The sequence below is a fragment of the Sceloporus occidentalis genome, unplaced genomic scaffold, assembly GCF_023333645.1.
Source record: "Sceloporus occidentalis isolate IW3139 unplaced genomic scaffold, rSceOcc1.0.p SCAF_2, whole genome shotgun sequence".
Lineage (NCBI taxonomy): Eukaryota > Metazoa > Chordata > Lepidosauria > Squamata > Phrynosomatidae > Sceloporus > Sceloporus occidentalis.
This window is the reverse complement of record NW_028316982.1, coordinates 563,512-589,196: the sequence shown is the minus strand read 5'-3', so window position 1 is coordinate 589,196 and position 25,685 is coordinate 563,512. Positions and strand designations below refer to the sequence as shown.

The 25,685-nt window shown below is 51.4% G+C and overlaps 3 protein-coding genes across 12 annotated transcripts in view; 2 read left to right on the top strand and 1 right to left on the bottom strand.

Annotated features, from left to right (window-relative positions):
• LOC149317815 (D-beta-hydroxybutyrate dehydrogenase, mitochondrial-like) overlaps window positions 1-25,685 on the bottom strand; it is a 381,124-nt gene that overhangs the window by 46,385 nt on the left and 309,054 nt on the right. The gene's annotated exons all lie outside the window — the stretch shown is intronic.
• On the top strand, window positions 2,943-15,035 carry LOC149317825 (protein phosphatase inhibitor 2-like). Of its 4 annotated transcripts, XR_016279926.1 has the most exons (7): window positions 2,943-3,245; window positions 3,364-3,471; window positions 4,348-4,425; window positions 7,672-7,775; window positions 9,617-9,808; window positions 11,900-12,006; window positions 13,433-15,035. XR_016279926.1 is itself a non-coding variant. In XM_089508527.1 (6 exons), the coding sequence occupies exons 1-6, from the start codon at window positions 3,037-3,039 to the stop codon at window positions 13,501-13,503; spliced, it is 762 nt and encodes a 253-aa protein (XP_089364653.1). In that variant the 5' UTR covers window positions 2,943-3,036; the 3' UTR covers window positions 13,504-15,035. The 4 variants fall into 4 exon arrangements, 3 of the variants coding, with proteins under 3 accessions (XP_089364653.1, XP_089364655.1, XP_089364654.1); XM_089508527.1 differs by lacking the exon at window positions 11,900-12,006; XM_089508529.1 differs by lacking the exon at window positions 13,433-15,035 and having other exon boundaries at window positions 11,900-13,416.
• Window positions 16,303-25,685, top strand: part of LOC149317824 (arf-GAP with coiled-coil, ANK repeat and PH domain-containing protein 2-like) — a 33,477-nt gene continuing 24,094 nt past the window's right edge. For 3 of the 7 annotated variants that reach the window (XM_089508522.1, XM_089508524.1, XM_089508523.1), the window contains exons 1-4: window positions 16,305-16,446; window positions 23,660-23,717; window positions 24,294-24,413; window positions 25,349-25,402. In XM_089508522.1, coding sequence (XP_089364648.1) covers window positions 16,394-16,446; window positions 23,660-23,717; window positions 24,294-24,413; window positions 25,349-25,402 — 285 coding nt within the window. In that variant the 5' untranslated portion in view covers window positions 16,305-16,393. Of the gene's footprint in view, window positions 16,447-23,659; window positions 23,718-24,293; window positions 24,414-25,348; window positions 25,403-25,685 lie in introns of all 7 variants that reach the window. The other 4 variants (XR_016279925.1, XR_016279924.1, XM_089508521.1 and 1 more) reach the window with 3 other exon arrangements.

Sequence of the window (25,685 nt, the reverse complement as noted above, 5' to 3'; positions counted from 1 at the left end):
AGAGTTGGCAGGAGCAGCAGAGAAGAGGGGCCCTGGGGATGTCTCATCCGTAGGGTCACTGTGGGTCGAGATCGATGTGAAGGCAGTTAACAACAACAACGTTAAAAACATGTGGGGCCCGGGCTCCTTCTGCCAGAGCAGCAGCATCCACGGCCCACAATGGGGACTCCTACCACCCAGAGCAACTTTGGGGCAGGAGGCCCTGACTGGCCCCGTGGCTCCCAAGCCTTGGTCTGCAGTGCTGGCCGCCGTGGCCTTCTCCGTGGCACTGTGCTAGCCTGGGTTGCTTCCTTGCTCACCTTCAGGAACCACTGCCAGCAAAGGGCCAAAGCACATGGCGCTACAGCCCGCCACCCTCCATCTCTCCCCTTCATACCCTTTCAGCCAGTCAGTGCGCTGGGCAAAGGGTGCGTGGCACAACAAAACAACCAGCGCGGCAGCTGTTGCCAAAGGGAGCCCATTGGGTGATGCACTGGCAGCCCCCAGAATCTCTCCACCGATCGGCGGAGCTGCTTATGGTCAGTCCCAGTCTGGCCACTAACTCCATCGTTCTGGCAGGGATGCCGTTCCTGGGGCTGGTTAGAACTGAGAACTGGCAAGGGGAGGAGGATGGCCATTTTGTGAAGCAAGAGGCGTCGGGGTAGGGGTCAGGGTGGCCTTTTTGGGAAGGGAGGGGAGTAAGGATGAGAGGTCATGACGGCCATCTTGTGAAGGGAGGGAAGTCAGGACGAGGGTCAGGGTGGCTGTCCTGTCAGTGAGGGGGCTCAGGGCGGCCATTTTGTGAAGCAAGAGGCATCAGGGCAGGGGGCAGGGTGGCCATTTTGTAAAGGGAGGGGAGAAAGAATGAGAGGTCAGGGTGGCCATTTTTTGAAGGGAGTGGTGTCAGGACGAGGATCAGGGTGGCTGTCTTGTCAGTGAGGGGCCATTTTGTGAAAGGGAGGGGAGTAAGGATGAGCTGTCATGATGGCCATTTTGTGAAGGGAGGGAAGTCAGGTCGAGGGTCAGGGTGGCTGTCTTGTCAGTGAGGGGGCTCAGGGCGGCCATTTTGTAAAGCAAGAGGCATCAGGGCAGGGTCAGGGCAGCCATTTTGTGAAGCAAGAGGCATCAGAGCAGGGGTCAGGGCGGCTGTCTTGTCAGTGAGGGGGCTCAGGGCAGCCATTTTGTGAAGCAAGAGGCATCAGGGCAGGGGTCAGGGTGGCTGTCTTGTCAGTGAGGGGGCTCAGGGCACCCATTTTGTAAAGCAAGAGGCATCAGGGCAGGGTCAGGGCAGCCATTTTGTGAAGCAAGAGGCATCAGAGCAGGGGTCAGGGCGGCTGTCTTGTCAGTGTGGGGGCTCAGGGTGGCCATTTTGTGAAGCAAGAGGTGTCAGGGCAGGGGTCAGGGTGGCCATTTTGTGAAAGGAGTGGAGTCAGGGCAAGGGTCAGGGTGGCTGTCTTGTCAGTGAGGGGGCTCAGGGTGGCCATTTTGTGAAGCAAGAGGCGTCAGAGCAGGGGTCAGGGCGGCTGTCTTGTCAGTGAGGGGGCTCAGGGTGGCCATTTTGTGAAGCAAGAGGCATCAGAGCAGGGGTCAGGGCGGCTGTCTTGTCAGTGTGGGGGCTCAGGGTGGCCATTTTGTGAAGCAAGAGGCGTCAGAGCAGGGGTCAGGGCGGCTGTCTTGTCAGTGAGGGGGCTCAGGGCAGCCATTTTGTGAAGCAAGAGGCATCAGGGCAGGGGTCAGGGTGGCTGTCTTGTCAGTGAGGGGGCTCAGGGCACCCATTTTGTAAAGCAAGAGGCATCAGGGCAGGGTCAAGGCAGCCATTTTGTGAAGCAAGAGGCATCAGAGCAGGGGTCAGGGCGGCTGTCTTGTCAGTGTGGGGGCTCAGGGCACCCATTTTGTGGAGCAAGAGGTGTCAGGGCAGGGTCAGGGTGGCCATTTTGTGAAGGGAGTGGAGTCAGGGCAAGGGTCAGGGTGGCTGTCTTGTCAGTGAGGGGGCTCAGGGCGGCCATTTTGTGAAGCAAGAGGCATCAGGGCAGGGGTCAGGGCGGCTGTCTTGTCAGTGAGGGGGCTCAGGACGGCCATTTTGTGAAGCAAGAGGCATCAGGGCAGGGGTCAGGGTGGCCATTTTGTGAAGGGAGTGGAGTCAGGGCAAGGGTCAGGGTGGCTGTCTTGTCAGTGAGGGGGCTCAGGGCGGCCATTTTGTGAAGCAAGAGGCGTCGGGGCAGGGGTCAGGGCGGCCATTTTGTGATGGGTGGGGAGTAAGGGTGAGCAGTCATGACGGCCATTTTGTGAACAGAGGGGAGTCAGGGCGAGGGTCGGGGTGGCTGTCATGTCAGTGAAGGGGCTCAGGGCGGCCATTTTGTGAAGCAAGAGGCATCAGGGCAGAGGTCAGGGCGGCCATTTTGTGAGAGAGGAGTCAGGGCGAGAGGCCAGGGCGGCCCGTCCTTTTAGTGGCTGCCTCCGCCCTGCGGAAATACTGCCCCCGGCCCCCCTCTGACCGCCATGGCGCCATCCTGGGGGCCCTCCTTACGTAGGCCTTGTGGAGGAGGCACCGGCGCTCTTGGGCTGAAGACCAGGAATAAAACTGCAAATCCCAGGATTCCGTGCGAGAGGCGCCCTGGGGAGAGACTCCTTTCTTCCCGGCCCTTGTCCTCCTCCCTCCTCCCTCCTCCTGGGCCTCGGCCGGGACTCATCCTTTGGCCCTCCAGATGGTTTGGACTTCAGTTCCCATACTTCCTGACGAATGGCCATGTTGGCTGAGGCTTCTGGGATTCGAGAACCAAAGGTGACTCCCGAACTCTGGCTCCCAGCATGCCAGACTATTGGCCAAGAGGGCAGAGGCTTCTGGGAGCTGAAGTCCTTCTGGCTGTTTATTTCAGGAAGGCCTATTGGCCCCGCCCCCTCTCTCCCACTCGCCCGGCCGTCGCTTGTGACGTCATGTGCTGGGCGCGGCGCGTGCGCAGTGGGGCTCGGCGTCAGCAGAGGCCCAGAGCGACGGTTGGGGGGCCGTTAGCGTCGCCAGAGGCGCCTCCTGCCTTCGTTGGTTCGTTCCCGGCGGCCATGGAGGCGAAGGGCTCGTCGGTGGGGCGTCCGCCGGTGAAGGGCATCCTGAAGAACCCCTCGAGCAGCGCCGGGAGCGGGCTGGGCCTGGCCGGGATGGCCGCGCCCTCGGCCGCCTTCCTCCAGCAGCAGGCCCAGGCCTCCTCCGCCGCCGCCGCTGCTGCCTCCTCGGCGCGGGCCCGCGCAGACTCCAGGCCCATCCTCGAAGGGTGAGGAGTCAGACGGCAGCCGGGAGGGAGGGAGGGAGGCCCCTGGAGGGAGCAGCAGCAGCAGCAGCAGCCTCTGAGGCCTGGGCCTGTGTCTCTCTCTCTCTCTCTCCCCTTCTAGGAAGAAGTCGCAGAAGTGGGACGAGATGAACATCCTGGCCACCTACCACCCGGCGGGGAAGGACTACGGCCTGATGAAGATCGACGAGCCCAGCACCCCCTACCACGCGTAAGGCAGCCCCGGGGAGAAGGAGGCTCGACTCGACTCGACGCGGGGGGAGGCAGGGGCTGGGCCCTGGGTCCGCTGGGTGTCCTTCTTGCCCGGCAGCTGTTGGGGGATTCTGGGAGAGGGGCTGCGGAGCCCCAGTGGCCCCCATGACAGAGCATTCCCAGGAGACCCTCACTCTTCCAAGAGCCCTTGGTTGCTCTTCATTGGCCAAGCAAAGGTGGGCTGCCCTTCAAGGGGCTTCTCTGCAGCTCCGCCAGGGCCTTGGTTCTGCCACTAGAGAGTGGAGGATACCTTGGCCCCAGGGATAAGTCATGGGCAGGTTTTGGGGCCGGAATGACAGGTTTTGACATGACCCATGGGCAAGTAGAGGGTAAAATGTTGGGGCATGCAACAAAGGGCATAAAGGAGGAAGCCAAGGGAACTTAGAACGTTTCAGCAGTGATCGCTGCTTGCATGAAGAGGCCGGATGGAAAGCAGAGTAGAGGGGACCAAGCTCCCAGGACAGACTGCTCTCCTGCTTCCTTTTTTGATAAGAGTTAAAGCATAGTACTTACATTGACCCATAGAGAAGTCAACTCAAGTTCTTTGGGTCAGTGTTTTGAAGGCCAGTAGCTCATTAGAACTTGGGCTAAAAACCCTAGGCTTCTACATGAGTATCTAGAGTCCTTATTTGGAGCGCTGCCTTGGATAGCTACAGCATAAGAGGGGCAGTTGAGAAATTCCTTTGGGAGAGTGACGCAGGGCAGGGCTCTTGCCGGAAGGTGACACTGGCCTGCTTTCTAAGAACTTGAGTTCCCCCCCAGACTTTACCAAGGTGGGTTTTCCTTAGAAGGCAGAATGCTCTCTTAATGGCCTTGGTGTCATTTGTCTCTGCAGCATGGTAGGAGACGACGAGGACGCATGCAGCGACACGGAATCCAGTGCAGTCCCAACTGCAGACATCTTGGCTCAGAAGTAAGTGACCTGGAAAGCAGCAGGGATTGAAGAGCCAAGGAAGAGCTTGGCTCACAAGCTGTACAGACCAGCCAAAAGGGCCAGCATTGGGGTGGAGTGGGGGCATGGCGGTTGCACGCCAGGAAGCCGCCAGGCCAACCAGATGGCGGGTGGATCCACAGCATTTCTTCAGTGCAGCGTTTAGACACGCTGCATCAAAGAAATGCAGTAAAAACGCTGCCGCCATGGCAAAGACAACTTTTTCCACTCCCAAAAGGAGCGGTACTTTGCTGCTTCTTGGGGGGGGGGGTGTGTGGAAAAACTCTGGATCAGGGCTGTGGTGTGCAGTTGCTGTGCCCCCGATCCGCTGAGCAAAGAGGCAGTGGCAAGCCGCTCCCTTGGACCCGTCTGTACAGCCCCTCAGTTAGAATTAAACACTGTCTATCCCAGCTACCTTCCTCCCAGGAAGCCCACCAGTTGGAGAGAAGGCCAAGGTTCTCTCCTTTGGTTGCTCTGTGGCAGGGACTCCAGACTGGCGCTGAACCTAGAAGGTACATATGGCCGCCATGTGTCCATTTATGCGGTTGAGTAAGCATTGAGCTCTAGCTTCAACATAGATTCTTTTTTCTTTTGCTCTCTACATGCCACGTGTTCCTGAGTTCTCTTCTTTACATGTATTATTCTTTCTTTACTATACTTTTATACACATTAGAGAAACAACATCTCAGAGTGGCTGACATCAATAAATGGGAGAGGGAAAAGGCCTACCATTAGGCATGCCCAGGAAGGGAACAGTGGGGAGAAAGAAGAGAAGGATAGTGAGCCTTTACAGGCTAGAGTAAAGCAGGGAGCTGTAAGTGGGTGTCTCCATCCAGTTCCAGACACATGGCTTTTCCAATGTTGGTATGGCCATGCTGAGGAGCAGTTGGCATGAATGATCTTTTCTTGATGCTGCTGTAGCCCCAGAGCATACTTGGGGGTTAAGCAGGCAAGGAGCACACCTATGGCAGGGCCTCCTTCTCTGGCCAGTGGATGGGACAGGCTGGTTTCTCTGCTACCTTGATGTCTTTCTCAGGACATAGCCTCCCAGTGCATCCCCTAGAAGTTTCCGTATACGGTCTTTCTCTTTTCTTTTTTCTTTGGAGAACTGAAGAAAGTGGGGTTCAAGGGAGTTGAGGTTTGCCTGTATAAGATCATTAGATTATTGTGGCCATGTACACAGTGTCTCTTAATAGTCCTGGAACCCTATAGTAATGTAGAAAAAAATCTAATGGTGTCCATCTGCCAGTGAACCAGATACACTTGATTGAACAGGTTCTACCTTCCTTTCCTCTTGCAGTCCCACTGTGTGCCTCCAGAAGACACAAGAAGGTGGGTACCTGGGAGCTGTGGAGGATGTTTAGCTCTGCCAGGAGTTCAGGGAAGGAGACGACTGTTATTGCACAGGCGGAGGTCTGCTTGTGTGGGGCTGGATGCTGCCTTTAGGGTATGATCTACTGACATTGAAAGAGCTTAACCTCAGAAATTAAACATTCTGTCCTGAAAATGTTTGAAGAGGATGTTGAAAAAAGCAGATGCTATAAGTGGCATTTCAGGTTATTTAAACTATAGTTGACACTCTTGCTCTCAGTATAAAAGTGAACACTTTGCAAAACTAGGTTGCATTTTTTGCCAGAGGTTCTTCATTCTCTTGATGAGCACATGGCTCCTCCTCGCTTGTAAATGAGATTCTTAGAATCTGCTCATAAAACCATTGCATTAGAAAGGGCATCCTAGTGAGAGTATTAGTTTCTTTGTCTTGGCAGCTTTGTTAACTGTCATCAAGTAGACTTTGACTTAGATTTATCCTGCGAATGAGAACCCTCCAAGTAACCCTGTTATCAGCAGCTCTGCTCAGGTCCTGCAGATTCAGGGCAGTGGCTTCCTTGGCTGAGTCTCTCCTTCTGGACTCTGGTATTTCTCTTTTCCTTACTGAGCATTATGATATTCTCTGGTGCATCATGTCTTCTCATGGTATGTCTCAAGTACGACTGTCTATGATTAGCCACATTAGCTTCTAGGGGAAATTTAGGCTGGATTTGTTCTCTAGTTATTTGTTTGTCTTTTTGGCAGTCTGGGGTTTCTGTAGAACTTCACTCCCTGCTTTCGCAGCCATGCATTGAAATTGGAAACACAGTGGCATGGACAATCCTAACATTAGCATTCAAAGATTGTGTAAATCATCTATGGACATTATTTTTGTTTTCTTAATGTTAAAGTGTTTATACATTTTCTTAATATTTTAATGTTTACATGTTCCATTTCTTTCTCTCTTTTTTACCATGTTTAGATTCCCTAATTTTATGCTTCTTACATTCCATGTTCCTTTAATATGTTCGTGCAGCTTTGAACTTTCTTTTCACTTCTTGAGTATGTCAATAGCTGAACATCCTTTTGGCTTGAGTTCTTTTGTGTCATTAGCCACAGCGCTACTTGTACTTGTCATGCGCTCTTCCCCAGTAACTCATTGAGTAACTTCTGGCCAGGGAGTTTCATCTTTTGGCAGTATCTTTTGTTCCATTCTGGATTTTCTCATCATAGGGTTTTCAAGGTAAAGGTCTTGCAGAGAGGTTCACCATTGCCTTCTTCTGCACAGTACTAAATGTTAGCTATCTTGCCACTGCCATTGGCTCTGAGAGAAACTGCCATCTTGGAAACTTTGGTTCTGTTAATGCAGGCTAAAATATTATTTGCCTTCTTTGCTACAGCATAACTGCTGGCTCCTGTTCAGCTTGTGATCAACAATAATTCCAAGGTTCTTTCCATATGTACTACTGTTAAGCCAAGAACCCCCCCCCCCCCCGGTCCTATAAGTGTGCATTTAGTTTTTGTGGCCTGAACATAAAAATTTGCATTTGATTTTATTAATTCCTACTCAGTTTTGTAGTTTATCAAAAGTTCCTTGGAATTCTGTTCCAGTCTTCCAGTGAGTTAGCTGCCAAACATCCCACTGCCCCCATTTTGCAACCTCTACAGACTTGATAAGGATTTCCTCCCCTATCATTTAAGTCACTGATAAAAATGTTGAATCTGTTGGTGTTTCCACCTGTACCACATTTAATCAGCGTGCTCATCAAAATATCATGCTTAGAAACCATGTCTAACAGTGCCATTGCAACAGGTGCTCATAGGAAGTTGGTTGGCAAATGTCGACTTGGTCTCCAACTCATTTGTTTGTGCTCTCTTGGGGTAGACGGTCTCACCTCCTTTTGGGTTCCCTCTTTGTAGGTTAGCAGCAGTAGTGGAAGGCAAGGGACCAAAGGTCCTAGCTCAGGAGGAAGACAGCAGTGATGAAGATGAAGATGAGACAGAACTCTCGCCAGAAGAACGTGGTGAGTCTGGAGCTGGTGGTCATGCTCCAACAGTTCTATGGCCAGAAATTAGTCAGGGTTGCAAACCATTGTAGTTGGACAATTGTCTTTGTATTGAGGTGCATGAGAAGAAATGTATCTCAGTGTTGTGACTCTCCTTCCCATGGCTTCAAGAAAGATGCCTGCTTTCTTCCATAGAAGGCACTGAGGTGACTGCTAGCATTTTGGATGAGAATGTTCCTTCTTAGCTTAGTTAAGCTTCTAGTTTAGATGTTGCTGGCAGTTTAAATAAATAAGTGCTTGGTTCTTTAAAGCCAGGACTCTTTTTAGGCAAACAGTGTTGCAGGTTAACTGGAGGAATCTCAAAGCAGGCAACAGTGATTTATAGAGTGGCTCTTCTCGCTACAGCCCTACATCAAGTGCTTTGAGTGCAGTGGAGGTTTCTAAACAGGCTGGATGGCCAGCGGTTGGGGGTGCTTATATTGTGTGTTCCTGCATGGCAGAATGGGGTTGGATTGGATGATCCTTGAGGTCTCTTCCTGCTCTATAATTCTAGGGTTGGAAAGAACAGACAGTCCTTGGCCTATGCAGATGAGAGCCAGGTCCTTGCCTATTTTGTGTGGCTGTCCGAGCACAATCCAGCTAGGTACTTTGGGCAGTGAGTCCGGCTGGAGTGTGCATGTTCCCTGATCCCTGGAGGGTCTGACCTCTAGGCCCATGCCTGAATTCTCCACACTTCTGTGACTTTGCCTGGCCTCTGTGCAAGTCCCTTTGATTTTTCTAAGCAGAACATCAGCCATTCCATTCCTCAAGTGTGTTTGCTCAGCAGAAGCGGCATCAGTGTATTTCTTGATGTTAGAATCCTGTTAGTATTCTACCAGATAGTGTTTAGTGTTGAGGTATAGTAGTTGGGGATGATGGGGGCTTAGCTGCAGTTAGGAATGTAGATAGTGATGTCTAGTGCATAGCAGGGCCAGGTGTCTTATCGGGTGGCCTTGAAGGCCTGGCTCTCTGAGCGGGGAATGTGGTTTCAGTTCTGTGGGAACCAGGAGGGGCTTTGCTTGGCGGGCTTCTGCATGGGAGGGGATTTTGGCTTTGGGTAATTCTGTTACTTTGTCTGTGGGGAGGTGTGGTTAGTCTCAGCTAAGAAGCTGAGTGAGGCACATGTCTGATTTTGGATCTATCAATAAAGTGCTGTTGATTCTATAATCAAACTGACTGATTGATTGTCCGGGATTCTGGGTGCCAACTCTGACACTTGGACACCGATTGTGGGGGCCTGATCTCATAGAATCATGGAATCATAGAGTTGGAAGAGATCACAAGGGCCATCCAGTCCAACCCCCTGCCATGCAGAAAATCTCCACACTTCTGTTTGTACATAATTGTCTAGCCCACATCATGGAGCTCATCTTATGTTGGGCTTGTTGGGAATCTTGCATCTGAGCCCTTTTCAGAAGGGGTGCAGGTTGTACCGACTTGGCTTTTGGGTCATCAGTCAAAGGTGGGGAAGATTCAAGGTAGATGGTTGATCTTCTCTCCCACCCCTTCACTATTCATAGCCTTGCAACTGATAGAACAGATCGCACATGTTCTAAAACAAATACACATACACACACAAACACTGTGTATCAGGTAGGCCCATAATTCTCACCTGACAAATTATCTTCACTGCCATGTGCAAAATGGTGGCTGCTCCTGAGGCAAAATCTTTCTTGAGGAAAGTTTTAACCATCAAGGCTGTGTCTGTCTGTCTGTCTCAGTCTTAGTAACTCAGGATACTGTTTTGTGGCTCCAGCAGCCCATAGCTCTGGAACAAGTGTTACTTTGGTGATCTGAATTCCACCATGTGTTTTATGCAGAGAAAAAGAAGCAGTTTGAAATGAAGAGGAAAATGCATTACAATGAAGGCCAGAACATCAAACTTGCCCGGCAGCTGATTGCTAAAGAGCTGCATGGTGCGGCTGTCAATGACGATGAAGAGGAGGATGAGGAAGATGAGGATGAAGAGATGCGGGACGCCACAGACTTGGGGGGGATGAGCCCAGAACTTGGTGAGCACTAAATTCCCAGTTACAGACGATTGCTCCCTCGCGGAGAGTCATTGTGAGAATTCATGAGTGGCTGCAAGGTGGAGTGTGTTTTGCAGGGCTGGGATCACCTTCTGGATTCATAGTTACTGGACAGACTCCTCTTGTGCAGTGCTTGGGTGGTGCGTTTGGGTTCTGCCTTGTCAGTGTCCCCCTTCCCCTCCCCTAGGACTTTTTTCCCACCTTCTTGTTGGCAGCGCTGTCTCCTCAGAATGGGCAGTAGCCAGGCCTGCTTCTCTGAGGGACCAGCGCTCTTCAGGATGGAAACAGGAATGGCAGCAGAGCCCTTGGAGGAAAGGAAGCAGTCCTGCCTTGTGGGTGCCTGTTTTCTCCCTTGCCTCTTCATTGGGAGGTCAGGCCTTGTGCAGTTGGCCTTGTATTGTCCCTGTAAGCACCAACCACTTCTGCTCAGAGGCACTTCGCTTTGTGAGTCGGTCGGGTCCTGGCGGGTGTGCTTCCTGAACCGACCCTCCGCATTTGTATTTGCATTCCAGATGCAGCAGACCACAAGCGGAATGTCTCCTTCTGCTTCAGCTACCGTTGAGCCCCCTTCCCCGTTTGCTTGGCATCCGTCCCCGTGTGTCCATTTTGGAAGGGAAAGAGCCCTCTCCTCCAAGCATCTCTTTCCTGTCCTTCATTGGTTGGGGAGTGATCTTTGCGTGAATAAACTGAGCAGTTTGCTCTGAGATTTCAAGAATGGTGAATGTCAATGAAAATAGCGGGGAGCTCCCATCTACAGTGTTGCCGCCTTCCCTCTCATTTGCAAATGCATCAAGGTGGCCACTGGTTCATCGGGGCCTTAATCCTTGCGTGTTCACTGGGCAAGAAGCTATATCAGCCTCTCTCCCTGGGAGCTTCCTGACCACGTTCTTGTAACCATGAACTTGAAAACAGAAATAAATTTAATTGGAAAACGGGTTTTGGAAGAGGTATTTTGACACAGCGGGAGGTTAGGAAAGGGACGTGTAAATGTGGAGCAACAAAAAGGCAGACCTTTTTGGCTTGCAAGCAGGATTTGAGAATTCCACTGGAAAAGACAGAGTGGAAGCCTGTTGCGTATGCCCATCATGCCCACTCCCAAGCAGGCAGCTGTAAGGCAGCCATGGCACCTGGGACCTATACGCATTCACCTGACTAACCTGCCCCCTCCAAAGCCCAGTTCTCAGGGGCTGAGAATTTGGAAGAAGTCCCTTTCACGGGTTGCGGGGAATTGGTTCTGCCTGCATTTTTCTTCTGTGCTTTTGGGATCCTTCCATCTCACTTTATAACTGCTGCCCAAAACTGGTTCTGCCACCAGCTGCCTTGCGGATTTCACAGCAGTGGAAACTGCTGCTCTGTATGAGCCTCCTTTCTACCTCTATTCTGGTTTTGCACTATTTGTTCATTACAATTTTTACAGTCCCCTATATGAAAGAATAAAAACATCATAGCAAACTGCATTAATATATTTAAAAACATTTAAAAGATTTTTTTTTAATTAACACTATATTCACTGTATTTGGGATGAGTTAATGAGGCTGACAGGCTTTGATGAAGAGCCATGTTTCAGCTTGGCCCCTAAATTAGTGTTGCCCCTAATTGGGCTTCCAGGAGGTAAAACACTCCGCAGTTGGGGAGCCACAGCTAAGAAGGCCCTCTCCCAAGTCCCAGCGCTGCGTATGGTGGGACAACGGAGCAGCCCCCCCAGCAGGTTTTACTTCTCGGACAGGCAGATCTGGGGGGGGGGGGTGCGAAGTTCCACTTACGAAGCAAGCCTCTGTCCTAGGAATTTAGAGCCACAGCGCCCACCAAAATTTGCCCTGCTACCTTTTCGGTACCATCTAGCCCAAGGATCCACAAGAGATTGTGATTGGGGAAAAATGTCTTGAGCTATAGATATAATAATTATTTTTATGCAGGGGGTCTTTAATGACATGAAGATTTCAAAGGTTCTTCCAGGGTAAAAAAAAAAGATGAAAAAGAGTCTAGCCTAATTCAGAAATATACTCACTTTGGTAACATTTGGTTGAGCTGAACAACGCTATAACCAGCTCCGAGGTCTGTTTTTACCCACAGGCTGCCTGGGGCTTCTGTTGCTAGCTGCTTATTCTTGACAAGAATTCTGTGGGTGGTTCTGCCGTGCCGCTTTTCTTCCTGACAGATGGGGACCGTTCTCTTGCTCAGTGAGTCGGCTGTGAGGCTCGGAGGAATCAGTCTCATGGGTGGGAGTCAGCTGCAAGGCCTAAGGAAGCTGCCCCCCAGGGCTTGCAGGGTGCCTCCCTGTGCAGCCGTTGTGATGCCACGCTTGAGTGATCTTGCACAAATGAGTGCTTTCTTTACTTTTGCCAGTCTTGGTCACCTAGAAGCCCCCGTAGGATTGGAGACACTCCTTACATTTGGATTCATTGAGGCCTGACTGCCTCCCCCTAGTCATGGCGGTGGGTGGCTGGGTGGGAGGTGGCCTGGATGTGAAACCTGGAGAGGGGAAGGGGCTTGTATACCTTTAGTAGCTGCCATGAAGTAGTGTGGCCTCTGTGGCACCAAGGCCACTGCCCAGATCTTTTTCCAAACCACCTTTTCTTTTGGAGAAGGATGAGGGTCTCATGCTGCTAGCTTCTGGTTTGCCTCCATCCCTTCCCTCTCTCAGCCCTGAGAAGCCTGTGGCACAGATGAACAGTGTGAAGGCATCCCTGGCCTTGAGCTCCGATGAGCAAAGGGCTGGAAGCATTCTCCCCACTACGCAGCCCAGGCTGTCAGGCAAGGAGGGAGGCAGTGGCAGGCCCTGGTCACAGAAGGGTGGGGCACAGGGGCTGGATGTGGGGCCGGCAGCCCCATGCTCAAAGCCCACCCTTTCCTCGGAATTAGATTAGCCTTTTCCTCTCTTAGAGGCCACCCTCCTTAATCGTCCCTAGGCTGTTAGTCCTATCCTGCCTCCTGGGCTAGTTATCTAAACCATGCTAAGCCCCTGGCTAATCCTTCTCAAACTCTTAGCTGGTTACAGTGTGGGGTAGTGTAGAAGCAAGGATGAAGGGAAGCTGCAGTTATAACTGGGCATGCTGGCACCTTGCTTGAGTCTAGGCGAGAGGGTGGTGGTTGAGGGAGGGAGGGAAAGCCTATCAGGGTGGATGTATTGCTCAGATGGGCCTCGGGAAGATGGAGAGGAGTGGTGGCCCTGCTCCTGGTGAAGGGGGAGGGAAGCATCAGGCTGCGAGGGGTGTGACTACATTTCACCTGCTCTCTAGAGGCAAGTAAGGCTTTCCTTCTGTCATCTGGAAGGTCCTTGTGGCACCTAAATAGGTTGAAGCTTGGCCATGGGAGGTCAAAGGAGCCTTGTGTTGCCACTCAAGGGAGCGAAGGGGCAGCACCACCTGATTGCACCACTTGGCATGTGGAAGACGGTGCTTCAGAAAAAGTGGGTTCTTTATCACCCCAGCTCTTCCAGAAGCTGTCTTGTCTTTTCAGAAATAGAATAAAAACAATGTGGCTGCTCTGGGTAGTTGGTGCCTGCCTCCTTGCCAGGCACCCAGGGGATGCAGTGAGGTCTTGCAGGATGCAGCCTGTCCCTTGTGAGAAACCCATTTCCGTCTGCTCTTCTCTCTTTTCCTGCAGTACCCGCTGCTCCTAGCGACCCGCTCGAGAACACTGCACACAGCCTAGAAGAAGTCTGCTCAGGACTGTAAAGCCGTGTCTTTGTGTCCACTGCATCACACCTCTGTCGTAGCTCAAGCCCTGTGGAGTGGCCAGCTTGCACTTCTGTATTGCCAAGAATACAGTGGAGTAGCCATCAAGACTTTTCTGTTAGGGACTGCAAATGTTGCAGAGCTGGCTTATCATCCCAGTGCCTCGTGGTCTCAGAAGATGGCTTTGTGCAAACTCTGCAGGGTGGGATCACAGTGTGGGGCAGCCCATGTGGCCGGGGCTTATTCCCATTGCCCCTCTGGCTTTGAAGCCATCCGACAGCCAGCCACACTCGCTTTCTGCTCTTTGATTTGGCTCCCCTCTCGTGGACTTCAGTGGCTGTGTCTTATAGGAGGGCTTGGGTGTCAGCGTGCCAAACTCTACAGCTTGGAATAGATGCCCCTTGCCCCTCTCTCTGTCGTCCACTCCTAACCTGTTCCCGCCTAGCCAGCTGGTGATGACCTCAGCTGCTGAGAAAGGGAGCGAGGGGCCACATTAAACAAGCAAGAGGCTTTGCATTCTACAGCCAGGCGTTTCCCAGGCTCCCCAGCTGTTGTGCATGGGATGTTCTGAGTTGGGAAACGATGAGCCAACCTGAACGTACTGTGTTACTTTCTCCATCTGTCCTTTGGTTTTGATGTAGTGTTCTGTAGCTCTTTTCCCACCAGGCTGTGTGCCGCTCTGCCACCCAAGGCATTCTTTCCTCTGGCTGCTAAGAGTTCAGAGGGAAGCTGGCTCTGGAAGCAGTCTTCACTGGGAGAGCGCTACCTCAGAGAAACCCCAGGCTCTTAAGCCCCTCCTCAGGACTGCTGTCCTCTGCTCTGTCTGGAGGCTGGTCTGCAATAGCCCAGTGGGCTTCTGCAAGTTCCTGGGGCCTTTGGGAGGAGCAGGAGGGGATGCGAAGGACTCTTGCGCTGGAGGTCCCCTGCCATGGCAGCCTAGCAGGGAATCCAGCCTGGCCTGCCTCTGGGGAACTGGCTCTGTGCTTGTTCCAATGGCACTGGCCATCTTTGGCTCTTCGTTTCTTAAAAGCTTGGCCTAATTTGTATCTTTGCACAGCTCTGTGCCACTGTAGATCTATTTCAAAGCAACACTTTGAGTTATAGTTGTATCCAGCACTGGGGCTTTCTTCAGACACTTGGTTGTCCTTCTCTAGTGTCGGGTGTGTAACGTAGTCACTGGACTTTCATTTAAGGAGGTGAGGTGCCGTAGAAAGCGTTGCTTCAGCCGGGTTCTTGGCCGGGCTTCCCTTTGTGTCCCTCCCACGCAATTATGGCAGGTGAGTAAAGGAAAAGGCATTTTCCCAGGGGAAGACCGGGTAAGTGGTTTTTGGTAGGATGGGACTTGAGCCTGGTAACCCAACATGATGATGGGGTGGACTTGACCTGGCTCTGGGTAGGAATGGAGACTTGGGGGCTCAGGCCTGCCTTGTCTTGACCCCGTTGCCTGGGCCGGAGGGAGGTTAACCCGCCTTCTGTACAGCACTTGGATTACTGTCACTGAATAAAACATGCAGCAAATAGTGGTCAAAACAGTTGGCTCCAGTTCCTCCTCCTTTGGGCAGAGGCAGCCTGGCCTGTGCTCCTGCCCTTTGCCTTGCTAGGGAACCTGCCTGGGCACCAGGGGCAGCCGCTGGGAAAGCCCTGTCCTGAGAGGAGAAAGAGCATCCCTGGGCAACGCCTGCCTCCCTGCCAGGAGGCACCTTTTAGGAGGCTGGGGTCAGGGGGGGGAGGGCCACAAATAAGAACACGTGGAAGTGGGGTTTTCGGGGGGGGGGCTGTCTGAATGCCATCTTCTGGAAGATGGCGTCCCTGGCATCTGGCATCTTCAGAGAAGGCTGGCATGGAAGAGAGGGGGGTTCATAAGCGGTTGGTTGCTTTCCGTGTTACTCTCTGCCTTGTTCTGTGTTGAGAGGAGGATCAGGAGGCTCTGCTGAATGAAGGAGGGGCCCTGGGCCCAGGCCGGTTTCCATTTGCCTTCTGCTGGGCCTTGGCTTTGGGGTGTTTCGGGGCTGGGAGCCAAGCTTGGTTTGCTTCCAGGGCTGCTGCTGCTTCGGGGCCTCCTGAGCTGATGGCTGTTGGCTTGGTCCCAAACAATCCCTCCCCGAGGCCTCTCCCTTCAGCAGCGGAGCAAGAGGCAGGTTCCCTTGGGGATGGCTTCCAGGAGTCTGCAGCCCTCCAGCCCAGCTCTAGGGCCAATTCCTAGAGGAGCGTCCTCTGGAGGGGCTTCTAGGCGCCCGGCAGAGTTCCGCTGGAGAGAGGCTCCCAGGCAAAGCGCAACTAGTAACTCCCCCCGAGGCAAGGCTTTAAAGGCGGAGGAGGAGGAGGAGAAGAGATTCCGCCTCGGAGGCTGCGAAAGGGGTTCCCGACCGGGCGAAGTGCCCTGCCTGCCTGCGGGGGATCGCCATCATCGCGGTGATGATGATGATGATGATGATGATGATAAGAATACGAGGCCAAAGGGCGGGGCCCCAGCCAAGAGACGCAGCAGCCCCTTCCTTCCTTCCTTCCCGGGCGAGGCTGAGGCTGAGGCTCGCAGGGCTGGCGTTGGCCCACGAGCCCCCGGTTGCCAGGCAACGGCGCCCCTCGGAAAGGCTTTCCAGGCCGGAGGTGGATGGCGCCTCGGGATTGGAGGAGCCGTCCAGGGCTTCCTGCCGGCCATTGGCGCGCAGGGCTGCCCTTCAGAGGCTGGGGCGGAGCCTTTCCTGCCGGCGTCGGCGATTGGCCCGCCCAACTGCCCCTCCGCGTCCCTTCCCTCCATTGGCTGGCAGGCTAGACGCGCGCGGTGGCTGCCGGGAAAAGGGGCCCATCCGCCCGGAAGCGAAGGCTGGCCACGCCCCCGAGTCCCGGAAAAGAGGCCGGAGCGAAGGAAGAGCGAGCGAAGGCAGGCAGGATGCGGGTGTCCCTGGACTTCGAGGAGTGCCTGAAGGACTCGCCCCGCTTCAGGTGAGTGAGGGCGGAGGGACCCTGGGAAGCCGCCAAACTACAACTCCCAGGATTCATAGCACTGAGCCGTGGCCCAAATTAGGGGTCTTGATGAGGGCAGACCTGAAGAGCCTCCGGCAAAGGATCTGGAGCAGTGGTTCCCCGCCTTTGGTCCGCTAGGGTTTTGAGTTCCTGCCCAATGAGCCTCATGGCTGGGGCTTCTGGGAATTGGAGTCCCAAAAACAAGGCTGAGAAGGCCAGAGGATGCTTCCTCTTTTTAAATAGCAGCTGGAGAAATCACCCCTTTTGGCACCGCTTTTCGGCATCCTGGCTCAGGGCTATGGCATTCTGGGAGTTGGAGTTTGTTGGGGTCAGTGTTTTGACTACAGTATTTGAAGGGGAATCATTCTGAGGATGCAGCAAGCTTGTTTTCTGCTGCTCCAGAGAATAGGAGCGATGGATGCAAACGACTCTTCTTCTTCTTAAGCTTTATGTAGCGCAGTCCATTGACAGACAATGGAAACAGACCAAATAGATCTGCCCAAGGCATTCATTCCACCCAAATAAGGAAACAATACATATTAGTCCATGTTAATGTTCGCTAAAATAGGGCAGACAACCATTTAAAATGACATTGGATAACAGTCACGCAAGGGCTGACAGTCAGAGCTGTTCAGCAGCGGAAGATGCTGCCTGTGGCCCTCCTTCCTTGGAGGTCTCTAAGCAGAGGCTGGATGGCCGTCAGGGATGCTTTCAGGGCCCTTCTTGGGGTCTCTTCCGGCTCTGTGAATCTCCACTCAAAGGCAGGGGACAACACAGTAAAGCTTGCTTTTTGCTGCTCCAGAGTCTAGAGCACAAAGCAACGGATGCAAGCTCCAGGAAAAGAGTCTCCACCTCAACATTAGCAGGACCTTCCTGACAGTCAGGGCTGTTTGACAGAGGAACAAGCTCCCTTGGAGACTGCGGTGGAGTCTCTTTCTTTGGAGAGGCTAGATGATGGGCACCTGCCACAGGGAGGGCATTGATGGAGAGTTCCTGCATGGCAGAAGAAGGGGGTTGGACTGGGTGGCCCTTGGGGGTCTCTTCCAGCTCTAGGATTCTGTGGTGCGCTGGGGCTGGAAGGTGCACACATGCCTGGAAGGGTGGCAGCGGTGCCAGTTCTCTTTCCTCGGGGGCCCTCCTGCCAAGACGACTGTTGCAGGACCTGGGGGGCTGGCAGGGCCCCTCTCTTTCCTCCTCCTCTTCTTGCCATTCTCCTCCCCCAGGGCTAGGAATGGCCATCAGTGTCAGGCATGAGGGTGTCTCATGCAGAAGTGGCTGGAGAGAGAGGGGTAGCTCCAGCCCCCATTCAACAGCCCTTTCCCCTGCAAGAGGTATGAGGAGGGTGCCTGGCCCCCAGCTGTTGACACCATTTGCCTTTTGGGACCATTGCTGGGACGCCTGAGCACGCTGTGGCCCACCTGTGCTGGGCACCTTGGGGATCGAAGGCTGAACGGGAGAGCCCCCTCCCCAGTCCTTGGTCTCCCCCATCCTGGCTCTTTGTACGCTGGCAGGAGGAAGGAGGCGGACCTGCAGAGAAGTGACATTCTCTCAGCCACAGCTGTCAGGCCCACAGAAGGGGCAGCGGAGGGATGTGTGGGTGCCTGGAAGGGTCACTGGCCTCTTGGGCCCCAGCAGGGAAGGCACCCAAGAAGCAAAAGCAGAGGTTAACGGAGGAGGAGGAGGAAGAGAAGGAGGCAGATCTCTCAAGGGGGAAATTGGAGGTCTTAGCTTTGTGCCACATCCCCAGCAAGCTCTCTGTTGCTCCTGTGCTGTGCCCTGGACTGGGCCGACATGGTGGCCCCAGTGGCCTTGGTGGCAATGAAGTAGGGCCTCAGAGAACAAGGTCGGTGTGGCTGGTGGCTGTGAAAGGAGATGTGCTTAGTGGCTCTCTCTGGCTTCCCTCTTCTACATTCGTCGCTTTTGAGCAGAAGCACAGATACACTTCTGCTTTCTGGACTGCAGCTCAGCCCCTTGGAAAAGGGAGGGGAAGGCCCCAAAGAAGGTGAGCGTGGCGTCCGAGCGCAGGAAGGCAAATAGGAGTTTTATAGGTATAACAGAAGAGACTTGGGAATACAAATACTGAAGGATATAACCTGCTCAAAAAGAACAGATGGAGCAGAAAAGGAGGGAAAGTAGCATTATGTGTCAAAGACCAATTGACTTGCAGGGAAATCCTTACAAGTGATCAAAAAGGGCCAGTGGAGAAGAGCATTGGAGAGAAAAAATCATCAGAGAAAGTCACAGGAACAGTGTTAGGATGGGAGTTGACTAGAAGCCACCAAAGCCAGACAAGGCGGCGGGTGATACTCTTCTCAAGCAAATGGCAGAAATCGGCAATTATTGGGTCCTCAGCTTCGGGTTCAAAACCTCCAAAGAAGACTTCACCACAGGAGTGTGTCCCACTGTCAAACAGCTCTTACCCTCAGGAAGTTCTTCCTGATGTTGAGCTGGAATCTCTTTTCCTGGAGCTTGCATTCATTGCTCCATGTTTTAGTCTCTGGAGCAGCACAAAACAAGCTTCCTCTCTCCTCAGTGTCTTTTTAGATTGTAAGCCTGAGGGCAGGGAACCGTCCAATTAAAAAGATTGTATGTACAGCGCTGTGTAAATTTACAGCGCTTTATAAATAAAGGTTAATAATAATAATAATATAACAACTGTACACTACGTCTTGCTCTCTCAGTCTCCATGCTCCCAGACTTCACTAGAACAGTCTTTGTTGTGATATGTACAACATTCCCACGCTGTGATCGCTTAGTCCAGCCTCCTTCCCACAAGTTGCCATGCAGCATAGGAACCAATCACAGTACCAACGGAAAACAGATCTTGTTTACGTTTTGTCTTGTTGCGTTGTCCTTGGACTTTCTGTCTGCGGCCCAGGCTTTTGCCTTCAGCTGTAACCGATTTTAACCTTTAGCAACCATTGTCACATCTGAACATTTTCACTACAAATATACAGTAACAGAGCCTTGGTGTCTCTTTCAGCTCCATGGTCCTATGATTCCTCCCGTCTGCTTGTACATCTTCTGTTCTCCAGGAGTTCTCAAAGGTTTCTGCCAGTGGTTCTGAGATTGGCCTGTTACAGACAGCCAAAATAAAGCTGCTTCGAGTCACAGTGGAGGTAAGGCGTTTCAATGATGCATGCGTCCTAAGAGTCCAGAAGTCGCACCAAAGCCACGCTCAAGACTGGATCATGGCTTTGGTGTGGCTTCTGGACTCTTAGGATGGTGCATCATTGAAACACCATACCTCCACTGTGACTCGAAGCAGCTTTATTTTGGCTGTCTGTAACAGGCCATTATTTGTTCTGCCATTTCTTTTAATACTCTTCATGTGGCCCTGGAGATGTGGATTTGTTTAGAGAGGCCAGGTATCCCTGTTCTACCTCTTTATCTATTCTGTGCTACATTTCCCTTTCTGCATCACCTGTTGCTTAAACACTGTTCTCCTTTTCAGAGTAGACCAAGGCAAAGAAGTTGTTAAGTTCTGCCTTTCTCCTATCCGCTATTAGCATTTCTCCATCTTTGCCACACATTGACTCTACTATTTTCTCCTCCTTCCTTTTGCTTTGGACGTGCCCCCAAAGCCCTTTTTATTATCCTTAACCTCTTCTCTGGTACACCTGAACTCATTCTGCGCTTTAGCTTTTCTGACTTTCCCCCAGACCTACTTGCTATTTGTTTGGGTTCCTCTTTAGTGATTTCCACCTTTTTCCATTTCTTATACATGTCACTTTTAAAACAGCTTATTTGAAAGCTCTTTAATCATCTAAATATATAATAATAAATAAAACATTAATTTATATCCTGCTTTTTGTTTCCACAATCAAAAAACACAATATATACAATTTCCACACACCCCTTTAGAAAGGATTAAACAATTCTATCCATTAAAATTACAGACAATAAAATCTAAAAACAATAATAGAATAATGGTGGGCAGAGTCTTTGCTTATATATGTCTCTGGGGAGAGCATTACATGGCCGGGATCTATTCCAGGAAGGCCTGCCAGAAGAGATCCGTCTTGACAGCTTTCTTGAAGCTCTCTAGGTTGGCAATTTGACGGATCTCGGCCGAAAGGCCATTCCATAAAGAGGGAACGATTGCGGGAAAAGTCCTCTGGGAGGTTGCCATCAATCTGGTCTTTGTGGACTGCAACAGATTCCTCCCAGGGATCTGAGGCTACGGGGCGGATTGTACGGAAGGAGGCAATCCCTTAAGTAGGTTGGGCCCAAGCCATGGAGGGCTTTAAAGGTAATGACCAACCCCTTGTACTGCGCCCGGAAACGAATAGGCAGCCAGTGGAGTGATTTCAATATAGGTGTAATATGGTCACTCCTAGTTGTTCCTGGAATCAATCTGGCTGCCATATTCTGCACCAGTTGAAGTTTCCGGACTAGGCCCAAGGGTAGCCCCATGTAGAGCGCATTGCAAAAATCAAGTCTTGAGGTTACCAGTGCGTGTACTACAGTTTCAAGGTCCCCCGGTTCCGGGAAAGGGCGCAGCTGGCATATCAGCTGGAGCTGATAATAGGTGCTCTTGACCATTGCAATCACCTGATTTCTCATCTGAAGTGATGAGTCGAGAAGCACCCCTAAGCTGCGAACACAGCCCTTTGAGGAGAGCGTGAGTCCCTCTAGGACTGGAGGTTGCAGCCCGATTCCTGGTTTGGGCCCCCCTGCCGTATGTACTTCTGTTTTGTCTGGATTCAGCTTGAGCTTGTTTTCTCTCATCCAGTCTATTACTGCTGCAAGACATTGATTGAGGGGAGAAATGCCATCTGTCATCGTTGCTAATGACTGAGACATGGAGAAGTATATTTGGGTGTCATCAACATACTGATAACACCCACTCCATGTCTACGGATGATTTCTCCCAGCGGCTTCATATAGATGTTGAATAACATCAGGGACAGGATGGCGCCCTGAGGGACACCACAGTTAAGCTCTGTTTTTGAAGAGCATCTGTCCCTGAGCATCACCTTCCGAAGTCCGCCTGAGAGGAAGGACTGGAACTACTGCAATGCAGTGCCTCCAATTCCTAGCTCTCTCAGGCGATTCAAGAGGATGTCATGGTCTATTGTGTCAAATGCCGCTGAGAGGTCTAATAGCACCAGCAGGGTCACGCTTCCTCTGTCGATGCTTAGACAGAGGTCATCAGTTAAGGCGACCATGGCAGTCTCCACCCCAAATCCCATCCTGATGCCAGTTTGAAATGGATCTAAAAAATCGGCTTCATCTAAGACCACTTGGAGCTGAGGAGCGACAGCCCTCTTGATCACCTTACTCAAGAATGGCAGATGGGAAACAGACCTATAATTTTTCATGTCCAGGGGGTCCAGGGAAGGTTTTTTCAGAAGCGCTCTAACAACTACTTCCTTTAAGAGGATGGTACATAACCTTCCCTAAGGGATGCATTGATGACATGTGTAAGAAATGTCATCAAGGCATCACCCCCCGGATGGCCAGCCATGATGGGCAGGGTCGAGAGGGCATGTCGTCTTCCTCACCTTTCCAAGGATATTGTCCACATCATCAGTACTCACAAGCTCAAATTGATCCAGTCTAGTCTCATAAACAGATTGACTGGACACCTCATCAGTTGATTTTGCCCCAACATTGGCGTCCAGGTGGGCCCTTATCTGAGAGATTTTACCTGCAAAGTAGCTGTTAAATGCATCACAGCAGACTGTTGTCGGGTTAAGTAGAGGGTTCTGGGTAGATGGCATCACCGTCAGTTCCCTCACCACCCTAAACAGCTCTGCCAAGCGAGACCTTGCAGATGCAATGCGTGCAGATGAGGAGGTTCTTCTCGTTGCTTTTATTGCCTCTCTATAAGAATTAAGAAATTTCTTACGATGAGTTCTGTCAGATAAGAGTCCGGTTGAGCACCATTTGCACTCTAGTCATTGTCGCATCCGCTTCATATTCTTCAGCTCTCTGGTATACCAGGGCTTCTGGTTAGAAGTGGGTAGGAAAGGACACCTGGGAGTGATTGTGTCAATAGCCCTGGTGAGATCGGTTTTCCAAGTGTTCACCAAGGCTTCGACAGAATCACCGGTATTATCAACCAACAAACCCTTTAGGGCTTTCTGGAATCCAATTGGTTCCATTAGCCTTCGAGGGTGGACCATTCTAATAGGTCCTCCACCTCCGGGGAGACAGATAGTGGCTCTTAGTTCTCGCCTGGTTTCTTGAGACACCTCCCATTTTTCCTCCTCGTTGGAACTGTTTGGAGTTGTCCCTTTAACATTTTACTTTTAAGAAATTCCTATTCATCATGAAGTCCCTTCTCGTAGTATTCCTGACCATGGAATCACCTTAGTACTTTTTAAGTTTACTGGAATCATCTTTCTTAAAGTCTAAAATAGGTGTAGATGTGAGCATCATAGCAGCTTCAAGCAGTTGGTAAAATCAGGTGAAGATTCCTGTAATCCTTTCCGCTCTCGGTTCTACATGACTTGCTGTGGGAGAGGAGGGCATCTGGTTGAGACTAACTCTAGGACTTTATGAGTCTGAAATTATTGCTTCATAGCCATCTTTAAATATCTGAAGTGATGTCATGTAGAGGAAGGAGTGAACTTGTTTTCTGCTGCTAGAAAGAGAAGAACGGAAACCAGTGAATTCAAATTACAAGAAAAGAGATTCTGTGTAAACATTAGGAAGAACTTCTTTAGTGTAAGAGCTGTTCTGTAATGGAACGTGGACTGCTTTGGGGGACGGGGAGTCTCCTCCTTTAGAGGCCTTTGAATAGAGATTAGATGGCCATTTCTCTGAAGTGCTTGAGTTGTGGATTCTTCCATGGCAGGGCTTTGGAGTAGATGGCCCTTGAGGTCCCTTCCTACTCTATGTTGTGGTTACTGTCAGCTTTTAATGCGAAATAATACTTGCTGAGGGTTCAGGATGTGCCCATGTTTGGTATCTGACTGTCTATATTTTAGAATCTGACTGATCTGACTTGTGACTCTGGAGACCAGGGTTCGATTCTAGCTTGGCCATGGAAACCCACTGGGTAATCTTGGGTAAATCACTCTCTCTCTCAGCCTCAGGAGAAGGCAATGGCAAACCTCTGAAATAATCTTGCCAAGAAATCCCCATGATAGGTTTGTCTTAGGGTCGCCATAAATTGGAACCAACTTGAAGGCTCACAAGAAAAACAAACAAATCGGACTTTCCCGTGTGTTTCTCCTTGCAGAGCTGCGCTTGAGGATGTGGAAGGAGATGTGGCGGAACTAGAACTGAAACTTGACAAGGTGAGCAAACATCAGATTTCCTTCTTGTCCTAAGTGCCACAACCATGCAGGAACCACGCTCACCCATCAAAGGAAGAGCTTCCACATGGATTTTCTCTTCTAGTGGTCTCTCTGCCCTAGAATGGTATCTGGTCCTGAATTAGAAGGCTCTGTGTCGCTCTTCTAACTGATCTTTCTTCACCAGCTGCGACTTAAGCTGATTCCTGTTGCTTTCTGTCTTCCACCAACTTTGAACAGTTTAAAAAAAGATGGGAGAAATTCTCAGGGGGGATGAGGTTGTCAGTGGCCAGAGGTTAGAGTGGTTCCCTATTGCTCCAGCCTCAAGGGGCAAGATGTCACAGGTGGCCAGTGTCTGGAGAATGTTGGACTCCATCCTTAATTGAAGGCAGTCATCTAGGAGGGTGGCTGTTGCCTTGGTATATCTGGCCAAATATGGTCTGTCTTCAAAAGTAGCCAGCCTGATGTTGGAGAAAAGGGAGAGGGGGGTGGGGTGGGGGTGCTGGCTGTGGACCCTGACTGCAGAGGTTGCATATCGAACTGTGGCTCTTTCTCCCTTCTTCCCTTCCTCTCTTTCAGTTAGTGAAGCTTTGCATTGCCATGATTGATACGGGGAAAGCCTTCTGTGCAGCCAACAAGCAGTTCACCAATGGCATTCGGGACCTTGCTCAGTACTCCAGTAATGATGCCCTGGTGGAGGTGAGTGCCAGCTGCTGAAGCCAGCCTAGTGGCTGGAGTCTTGGCTCTACCTTGCCAGACCTCCTGCTGCCCCCAGCTTCCACTGTCAAATGCTGCTGATGGTTGGGAGGAGCATTCCTCAGGCCAGGAGTTCCCCCAAGGGGATGGGAGGGGGCAGCCCCCTCTTGTATGGGCTTCAGGCTCAGCTTGGAGCTTTCTGGGCAGATGCTGACCTGAGCTGTTCTTGATCTGCCCCCTCCCACTCTAAATACTGGTGCAATTCACAGCTGTCCATGGACTGCACTTGCCTACCTCAGCTCAAAGCCTTTTCAGATTTTCCTGGCAAAACCACAACACCAATAAAACACAACAAAATGCCCTCAGTTAACAGGCCCTTTAGCTTCTCCTTATGGCTGAAAACTGGCCAGGAAAATAGAAAAGAGGAGTTAGATGTTGGTCTCTTCCAGGAGCTATGGAGAGTGTAAAATAGGGTGTGCCTGGACATGTGAAAACTGTCCCCTTGCTTCTTCAGGGTTTGTCTTTGCTTGGTAAATGTTTCTGTACCGTGAAGTTGAAGGCTTTCATGGCCGGCATCCATAGTGTTTTCTGGGTTTTTCAAGCTATGTGGCCATGTTCTAGAAGAGTTTATTCCTGACGTTTCGCCGGCATCTGTGGCTGGCATCTTCAGAGTGACATGGCAGGAACAAACTCTTCTAGAACATGGCCACATAGCCTGAAAAACCCACAAAAAACTATGTTTCAGTACTGCTTTGTAACCTCTTTAGAGGATCCCAAGAGGAGGGAGATTTAGCCCCCCCCCCCTCAATTGCATGAGAGAATGGGCCTTGGGCTGGCTCCCAGGGCAGCTGTGACAATGGGAAGTGGTTTCTGCGTAATAAGTTCAGGGTGATGCGCTTGGCAGGGAGACTGTGGCCCACCATCTCTTTCCCTTCCAGGCCAGCTTGACCAAGTTCTCTGACACCCTCCAAGAGATGATCAATTATCACACGGTGAGTTTTGGAAACAACACAACTGTGACTGGCCAGCCAACTAGGCCTTCTCCTGCATGAGCCATGGAAGATTGTAGGATTTTCTTGTGTTTCTGGGGCAGACCAAGAGCTTTTGAAATGGAATGCTTCCACAAAGGAGTGTGTGTGTTTTTAAAAGCTGCTTTTTCATTCTTGGGGAAATGTGTGTGTGATTTGCTTTTTCCGGGCTTCCTGGAACGTGGGACGTGGCTCTTGGCATAGGCTGGCCTGTCTTCTTGGCTCCCATCTGGAAACTCTGCATCAC

What these genes read in the sequence shown, in the direction of transcription:
- LOC149317825 (XM_089508527.1), top strand. Translation starts at nt 3,037, where the DNA reads ATGGAGGCGAAGGGCTCGTCGGTGGGGCGTCCGCCGGTGAAGGGCATC. An exon ending in TCCAGGCCCATCCTCGAAGG is followed by an intron (nt 3,246 to 3,363) that starts GTGAGGAGTCAG and finishes CTCCCCTTCTAG; the next exon opens with GAAGAAGTCGCAGAAGTGGG. An exon ending in GGGGATGAGCCCAGAACTTG is followed by an intron (nt 9,809 to 13,432) that starts GTGAGCACTAAA and finishes CTTTTCCTGCAG; the next exon opens with TACCCGCTGCTCCTAGCGAC.